General features: G+C 46.7%; 1 protein-coding gene across 1 annotated transcript; it reads right to left on the bottom strand.

The window, feature by feature from the left end:
• Positions 1-778: 778 nt before the first annotated feature.
• Positions 779-8,202, bottom strand: LOC101603305 (haptoglobin). Its single transcript, XM_012948983.2, has 5 exons — positions 8,138-8,202; positions 3,872-3,954; positions 3,539-3,637; positions 2,497-2,571; positions 779-1,724 (listed from the first exon to the last, which is right to left on the bottom strand). Exons 1-5 carry the CDS (start codon positions 8,140-8,142, stop codon positions 946-948), a joined length of 1,041 nt encoding a protein of 346 aa, XP_012804437.1. The 5' UTR covers positions 8,143-8,202; the 3' UTR covers positions 779-945.
• Positions 8,203-8,793: the final 591 nt, after the last annotated feature.

The following is an 8,793-nucleotide window of genomic DNA, read 5'->3' as shown; positions in this document are numbered from 1 at the left end:
TGGCCTGATACATGGTGAGGAGAGAGCCATGTTTGGCATGATGAGAAGGCAGATTAGTGAGGGAGACTACTAAAGGCTCAGGACAAAGAAGAATTCAGAGAGAAGAGTTTCCTGGCATTCATCTCCAGACATCCTGAATAGCAGACCCTTCTCTGAGGTGAAGAGGTGCATGGCTTACATCTGACTCCCAGTGCAGGGTAGAGACTCCTGACTGCAGAGTCACACAGCACTATGGCCTGAAGGGCTTTAGCGAGCCTCTGGATTTTTTCCCTTGCAGAAGAGACTTGGGACTAATGATCATGAAGGGAGCTTGTCATTTAGCAGATCTGTGGGACCCAGCAGGTCCGAAGTGGCTATCTGTTTTGATATCCAGGGCACTGGTAGGCTGAGGCACAAACAATGGAAGGACTGTCGCAGCCCACTTTTCCTCCCACTGAATGAGCATCATCCTTACCAGGGTCACACCCTTTCTCGTCCAATTAAGGACAGCAGGATGCAGTAAAAAGAGCTCAGTCTCCTTGCAAATAGACCTAGATTCCAGCTCATCTTGCCCTGTTAAGTAGCTGAGTAACCTTAGCCAAAGCACATCACTTTTCTGAGACTTAGTCAGATCTGGCATGCATAGACACAGCATGATTCCCACAGGCAGGCAGCTTGTATCACCTTAGAAATTTCCTGGCACCTACGGTGTCTTCTCCCATGTTCCCAATAGATTACACCACTTAGCTGCCCACTACTGTAATTGAGAATAAAATCCCAGACTATAGAGAGCCAGTAGTGAATCAGAAGCAAGCTCTTTATTGACTCAGCAGTGCAGGGCTAGCATCCATCAGCTTCAGACTATGTCTCTTGCCTCCCACTTTCCCCTTTTCTGAGGTGACTCCAGCTCTCAGAAAGGAGCTCCCAGCCAGCCCCACTCAGCTCAACCTCTCAGCCATCCTTGAGCTAGTTGTCAGCCATGGTCTTGTGAACCCAGTCCAGGATGGAGGCCACCTTCACATACACACCATACTCGGCCACGCTGCAGCTCTTATCAAAGCTTAGAATCCCAGCCGCATACCAAGTGTCCTGCTCCTCGTCATAAATGGTAAAGGCACTGCCAGCATCGCCATAGCAGGTGTCTTCCTGGAACTTGGACATGCCAGCACAGAACGTGTGTTCATTCAGGATGGGCTGCACCCCGACCGGGCTCTTTGGGGTCTTTTTCTCAGGCACAGTGCTTCCCTCATAATGCTGCACACAGCTGTCTTGGTCAGCCACAGGCAGCATGACATACTTAAGACGCTCTGTAAATTCAAAGTTGGCGTTTCTCCCCCAGCCCGACACGTAACCCACACGGCCAGCTTCTACGTAATCTTTCGGAGGCAGGCAAATGGGCATCACTTTTTCATTGACCGGCACCTTCTGCTTGAGCTTGATGAGACCAATGTCCACCATGGAGTGGTTTGGGTGGAGAACAACCTTCTGGATCTCCACCAGCTGCTTCCTCCCCAAATAAAGTTTTAAAGTAGGAGCAATGTCCTCAGCCGTTGCGTTCTCGCTGTGATTAAGGAAGAGATTTTGGGCCGTGGTCAACAGCCACTGTTCACTAATCAGCGTGGCTCCTGTAATAAGATTGTGGCGAGACACCATCTTGGCCTGCCAGGGGAAGCTGCCTTTGGCATCCAGAAAACCTCCAATGATGCGCTGAACCTGCTCCACTGGGTGCTTGGGCTTCCCACACACTGCCAAAGGGAGAAGAAACTGGTGAGCAAAAGTGTGAGGGAGGCCCCTAGTCTGCAAAGGCCTGGGAAAAGCAGTCGCTGCTGTCTACACCCACCCTGTGGTCTTGAGAGCCAGAGCCCCCTGCACCTCTCATACTTACAGATTAAACAATGGCTTCCTTCACTGTGTACATCGTAAAGGCAAGTTGTATTTCCACTTTTCTAACTCACAGAAGAAAGAACACTGAGCTTTGTAACCTCTGCCTGATGAGTTGTAAGTATACTTAAATATCACCACAAAAGAATTTCCACAATTCCCTGAAATTCAATGAAAGCTGGGAGCTATGCAATTCATTCTCTGACAGAGGCAGCGTTGGCAGGAATGCGGGTTTACAAACATTGCAGTTAATGCAAGGCAGGTTGGTGATTCCCACCACTGATAGCAGAAGGTGGGCAGAATCCTGTTCTCAGAGGAAGAGGGGAAAGCAGACCACCTCTAGCCTCCTGCCCCATCTTTTCATGGAGGAAGTTTTTGTTACTTGCTGTTTTTCCTGGAACTTTGCCTTTGACCCCAGCTCTCCAGGCAGGTGGTCAGTATGCATGAGGTTTCCAGATAGCAGGCAGTATAGACAGCAGATTCAACCAAGCCCTTGGGCCCAAATGAACAAGACACTGAGCTTTTGGGAAGTTATCTTGTCACTTCCCAAGTCTCAGCTCTACCAGCTGTGCTTCTCTCTAACCCGTTTGAAGCTGGATGCCTGGTGGCACAGCACAGTAAGCTCTCCGCACCCACCTGCCTCACATTCAGGGAGATTTTCTCCAGCGGCCGTGTTCACCCACTGCTTCTCACTGTTTAAGGTGTACACTCCTGAAATAAAAGGAAGAGGTGAGCCCAGAGAGAAGCCAGATTAGGATTTAGTGCAGCATGAGAGGATTTTAAAGAGAAGAGCTAGACAGTACTGCAATATCTCTATCACACCTTCCAATGCTCAGGGTCTAATGCGGAAGAGGTGGCAGAAAGAATGTGAGAGCCAAAGGAAGGGTAGGACTTCTTACAACGTGTTCCTCTAGATAAAAAATGGCCTGGATATCATGACCTCACAGTGCCTGACACTACCTACACAAGACCATCATAAGAGGAGGAAAAGATGATGACATCAAAATAAAAGAGACTGATTGAGATGGGGAGGGGATATGATGGAGAATGGAGTTTCAAAGGGGAAAGTGGGGGAAGTGAGGGTATTACCATGGGATGTTTTTTATAATCATGGAAGTTATTAAAAATTTGGGGGAAAAAAGCTACAAAGGAGGAAGAAAGAGGATGGGGAGGGGGACTTGGAGTAGATAGCAATGTTCTTCATGTCCATTGCTGCCCAATGGGACAGAAGTCAGTCATGGCATTTATGGTATGGTGGACAGGACAGGAAGAGACCAGGATTCAAATCCTGACTCTACCTCAACCTCTCTCTGCCTCAATTTCCTCAGAAAAGTGAGAATAAGAGTATCTGGTTAGAAGGGCTCTATGATAATTATGTGAGCTTTAAATATGGGATGCTCAGAAGGTGCTACGAATGCTGTGCTCCCTGGACGAGGCCTGCCTGTTGTCATGTGTTCATTGCCTTATCTCCTTATGAGGTAGAAGGCCGTATAGCATTGCCTTCCTCAACAAAAACAAAACAGGAGGCTGAGAAATTAGTTTGCTGGAAGGATCACCCAATGGTGACAAAAACTTTTTGGAATCTAACTTTCTGTCTCTGAGTAGTTATCCCAGCTCCATCCAGCATGGGACCATCAGGGACAGGTGAGTGCACAAGAGATTCTGGACCCTGCCTTACCGTCTCCTGAGCGTAGTCTGTAGTAAGGATGACACCGATAACGAACCGAGTGCTCCACATAGCCATTTGCAATCTCGGGGGGCTTTGGGCAGCTGTCATCTGGAAAAAGCCAGCAAAGGAGGGTATACTCAGAAAATGCCCCAAGAAATCTAAAATTCAGAGTAGAGGAAGCTGCCCAGCACCCCTGCCTTTCTCCACCCAGTGGAATCTGGGATTGGGGTCCCACATGTCTAGGAGAGAAGGGAGAGAGGACGGGTCTGCTAAGGCCAGGCAGGCTAGGGTGCAGCTGACCTGGGATGCCCAGCTCCTGGACAAACCCAGAGACTTACCTACCTATAATATCCATGGCGTCATTGTTCAAGTCCACTGCAGTAAGCTGTCCCCAGAACAAGAGGGCAAGCACAGCGCTCAGGGCTCTGCAGAAAGGTGAAGGAGTGCCAAGCTGGTTTCCCCACCTCGCCCCACACACAGTCACACACGCACTTTCCATTAAGCAGCCATAAAAGCAAACAGATGTAAGGAAGTACTGGGACCAAGTGCAGTCCCCACCCGTCCACACACAGGCTTCAGCGGCTTCCGGACACTCCCAGCAAGCTCTGTGCTGCTAGGGATGCTGCACACGCTTCAGAGGAGGGAGACTGCCATGATAGAAAGCCCCTCTCCTCCAGGGCATGGTGGTGCATACTTGTAATCCTGGCACTCAGGGAGCAGGGCAGGAGGATCATGGGTTTGAGGCCAGTCTGGGCTACCTAGCAAGACTCTGTTGCAAGCTTTAAAGGGAGGGAAGGGGCTGGGGAAAGAGCTTAGTGTTAAGAATGCTCCCTGCAGACATAAGAGCCTGAGCGGGCCTTACCACCTGAATTCAATTCCCTAAGACCCAGATAAGTAGCTAGGAATGGCCACATATGTTAGATAACCCTAGTCCTGTGGAGAGTATGGGGAGCAGAGACCAGAGATATGCTGAGGCTTCATGTTCAAGAAAATACACAGGAAGCCAGGTGTTGTGGTGCACGATTTTAATCCTAGCACTCGGGAGGCAGAGGTAGGAGGATCGCCGTGAGTTCAAGGCCACCTTGAGACTCCATAGTTAATCCAGGTCAGCCTGAGCTAGGGTGAGACTCTACCTTGAAAAACCAAAAAAAGAAAATACACAGGGGCTGGAGAAGATGGCTTAGCAGTTAAGGTGTTTGCCTGCAAAGCCAAAGAACCCCAGTTCGATTCCCCAGGAGCCACATAAACCAGAAGCACAAGGAGGCACATGCATCTGAAGTTCACTTGCAATGGCTGAAGGTCCTAGTGTGCCCTCTTTCTTCCCCTCTCTCTCTCTCTCTCTCTCTCTCTCTCTCTCTCTCTCTCAAATAAAAGACAAAAAGAAAAGAAACACAGGTGAGTGGTAGAGGAAGGACACTCAACATTAGCCTCCATGCACTCACCACATACCACACACACAAACAGTTTAAAAAAAAAAAAGTGATACCCTGGAGTGGTGGCGTACACACGCCTTTAATCCCAGCACTCAGGAGGCAGAGGTAGGAGGATCACTATGAGTTCGAGGCCACCCTGAGGCTACATAGTGAATTCCAGGTCAGCCTGAACTAGAGTGAAACCCTACCTCGAAAAACCAAAAAAAAAAAAAAAAAAGTGAGTTGGACATAGTGGCACATGACTTTAATCCCAGCACTTAAGAGATAGGATCACTGTGAGTTCAAGGCCAGCCTAGGACTACATAGTGAATTCCAGGTCAGCCTGGACTAGAGTGAGACCCTACCTCAAAAAAGAAAAGAAAAGAAAAGAAAAGAAAAGAAAAGAAAAGAAAAGAAAAGAAAAGAAAAGAAAAGAAAAGAAAAGAAAAGAAAAGAAAAGAAAAGAAAAAAGGCCGGGCATAGTGGCACACACCTTTAATCCCAGCACTCTGGAGTCAGAGGTAGGAGGATCGCTGAGAGTTCAAGGCCACCCTGAGACTACAGAGTGAATTCCGGGTCAGCCTGGGCTAGAGTGAGACCCTACCTCAAAAAGCTAAAAAAATAAAAATAAAAAAGTGAAGGAAAGCACATAGCTAAGTGGGCCTCTCTCTGGCTCACTTAGGGAACATTATTTGGAGATAACCCATGAGTTCCCCAACAAGGAGAACCCTCTCCCAGACATCCCTGATGTACTAGGCCATAGGGATATTGATGTACCTAAGTTGAGTATGGCAATGTGGATTGATTTTGCTACATTCACTACTTTTTAAATTTTTCTCTAATAAAAAAAAATTTTTTTGAGGCAAGCCCAACAGACTGGCCTTTTTTTTTTTTTTTTTTTTCTTTTTTGGTTTTTTGATATAGGTTTTCACTGTAGCTCAGGCTCTCCTGGAATTCACTATGTAGTCTCAGGGTGGCCTCGAACTCACAGCAATCCTCCTACCTCTGCCTCCCGAGTGCTGGGATTAAAGGCATGCAATGCGCCACCACACCCGGCTTTTTTTAATGCGAGAGTGAGAAGGAGAGAATGAGATAGAGAATTGGTGCACCAGGGCCTCTAGCCACTTCGATTGAACTCTAGACGCATGTGCCCCCTTGTTCACTTGTGTCAGTGTGCATCTGGCTTATGCAAGACCTGGAGAATCGAACACATGTCCTTAGGCTTTGCAGGCAAGCACCTTAAAGCACTAAGCCATCTCTCTAGCCCTAAAAAATATTTTGCAATATAGTTGTTGGGTTCTTTTATTTGTTTGTTTGGTTTTGTTTTTAAGACAGACTGATCTCAAACTCCTGGACTGAAGTGATCTTCCTGCCTCAGTGTCTGCAGCAGCTGGAACTACAGACATGGCAATCACATCAGCATAACATGATTCAAAACAAATATAGTTGTTCCTGATACTTTATGATCATTTGCCTTTAAGAAATTGTATATCAAACCCCAGAAAGCCAAAAGGTTACGTGGAAAAGAACTGGTCTTCTAAAGATGTGACCATGGCCATGGGCACCAATGCACAGGCCATACTTTCAGGCAACCATCTCCTGGCAGATGCTGACCAGCGGGGATCACTTGGTGGTACTAAGTGTCTAGTCTTGCTATTTCATCCTTTTAAAGGCTTTATGGTTTGATCAATTCTAGATGCCTAAAATGTGTCACTCTTGATCTTATTTTAAAAAGAGGGGCACTGGAGAGATTGCTGAGTGGTCAAAGCATTTGCTGGCAAAGCCAAAGGACCCAGGTTCAATTCCCCAGTACCCATGTAAAACTAGATGCACAAGGTGACACATGCATCTGGAGTTCATTTACAGTGGCTGGAGGCCCTGGTGCACTCATTCTCTCCCTCTCTGTCTCCCTCCCTCCCTCAAATACTTAAAGTAAAACTTTAAGAAAGGGGAGGACTAGAGAGATGGCTCAGCAGTTAAGGTGCTTGCCTGAAAAACTTAATGATGCGGGTTTGATTCCCCAGTACCCATGTAAAGCCAGATGCACAAAGTAGAACATGCATCTGGAATTTGTTTGCAGTGGCTGGAGGCTCTGGCATGCCCCTTCTCTTTCTCTCTCTCTCCTTGCAAATAAATAAATAAAATACTTTTTAAAAAAATATGGTAGAAAGCAGCATGCACACAAGATGGCACATGTGAAGGACTCAGGAACCAGATGGATGCCATACAGGCTTCAGAGTTCTCAGTAGGCCTAAGTTTCTGTTTCCTGGCAAGGTCTAAGTTTTTATTTTCCAGTAAGGGTGGGCTTAACAATTACTGGAAACTGATTATGCCATACATTCCTGAAGTCATAAGATAAGTTCAATTCTCCTAGCTCCAGCCCGCTGACCTTTCGTAAGGGTAGGCTTAACAGTTAAACCGATTATGCCATACATTATGCCATACATTCCTGAAGTCATGAGACATTCTCGTAGTCATGGATGAGCTCAATTCCCCTAGCTCCAGCCCGCCAACTTTGCCCACCAAAATCCTAAGCCAACCACAAGAGTACACTGTTTAAATCAACCAATCATGTACCCATCCCCTTCTTCTATGTTCAAATCCCTATACAAACCCTACCCTCCCACTACTCAGGGCTCTTGCACAGATCCACTGGGTTGGTGAAGTCAAGAGACCGAGCTTAAGCCCGAATTACAGCTCCTTGCCCTTGCATACATATTTGGTTCTCCTTGGTGGTCACTGGGGGTGCCGAGAACTGGGCATGCATAACACATGCATCTGGAGTTCGATTGCAGTGGCTAGAGGCCCTGGTGTGCCAGTTCTCTCTCTCTCCCACACTCTCATAAAAAAAAAAAATTTAAGGCCTCCACATGCACACATATAAACATGCACTACACACACATGCAAATATGCCTATAAACATGTACATTGCATGCATACATACATACCATATATATATATGAATAATATATATATAATACCAAATATACATATATATTTATTTATTCAAAATGCCAAAGCTACTGCATGCCTGATAAAGTTGAAAACTGTGACCTCAAGGAAGAAGGTACTCCTTAGCAGGAGAGAGCACCCTGTGTGAGAGTCTTTTACAGTTACAGGCATGGAGAGGACTTAGCATACTAAGTCTCTCCTAGGCTCCTAAAAAGTACATGAAATGGGGCGCCCGGGGACTCACCTCATCCTGGCCTCTCTGGAAAACCTCCGGAAGGTCTGTGCAGTTAGGACACCTGCTGAGCCTTTTATGCCTCCGGACCTGGCCCCACCTCCTCCTCCATTTCTAATTCCCCTGTTAACATAACTGACCTTGTTAGGGTCAGTGACTTATTCCAGTAATCACAAACCAAACCCTTGTCAAGAACTGAGCTCTTGCTTCACACTTGGCTCTCTGTGGGGTTATTTTACAAACCATGAAGAAATCTGGAAATTCCAAGCCCCTTGTACCTGCCAGTGTTTCCAGTAACCTGTAGTTGGGCATGATGTGGGGAGGGGAACTATCAACCTGGCACTTAGCTGGGAAGGTTGTTTAGTGCAGAAAAAAATGAGAGATTTCTTTGGGTTATTTCTAAGCCCTTAAAGCTTAGGTGGAGCTATAAAAAAAGCATTTCATTTTCTCCACCATGTTCCTCACCCTGTGTGGACATCTGCATGTCCACATCTTTGCCAACACTTGATATGTGTATGGATGACATGTAGATATATACTTACAGCTATCCTAACAAATGTAATGTCTCACTGTGGTATTTTCCTAATAACATTTTCCACTCACGCTGAGCACCTTTTTATGTGCTTTCTGGAATACACACACACACACACACACACACACACACACAC

This window comes from Jaculus jaculus, chromosome 1 (genome assembly GCF_020740685.1).
Source record: "Jaculus jaculus isolate mJacJac1 chromosome 1, mJacJac1.mat.Y.cur, whole genome shotgun sequence".
Taxonomy (NCBI): Eukaryota; Metazoa; Chordata; class Mammalia; order Rodentia; family Dipodidae; genus Jaculus; species Jaculus jaculus.
This window is presented reverse-complemented; position numbering and strand designations above follow the sequence as displayed.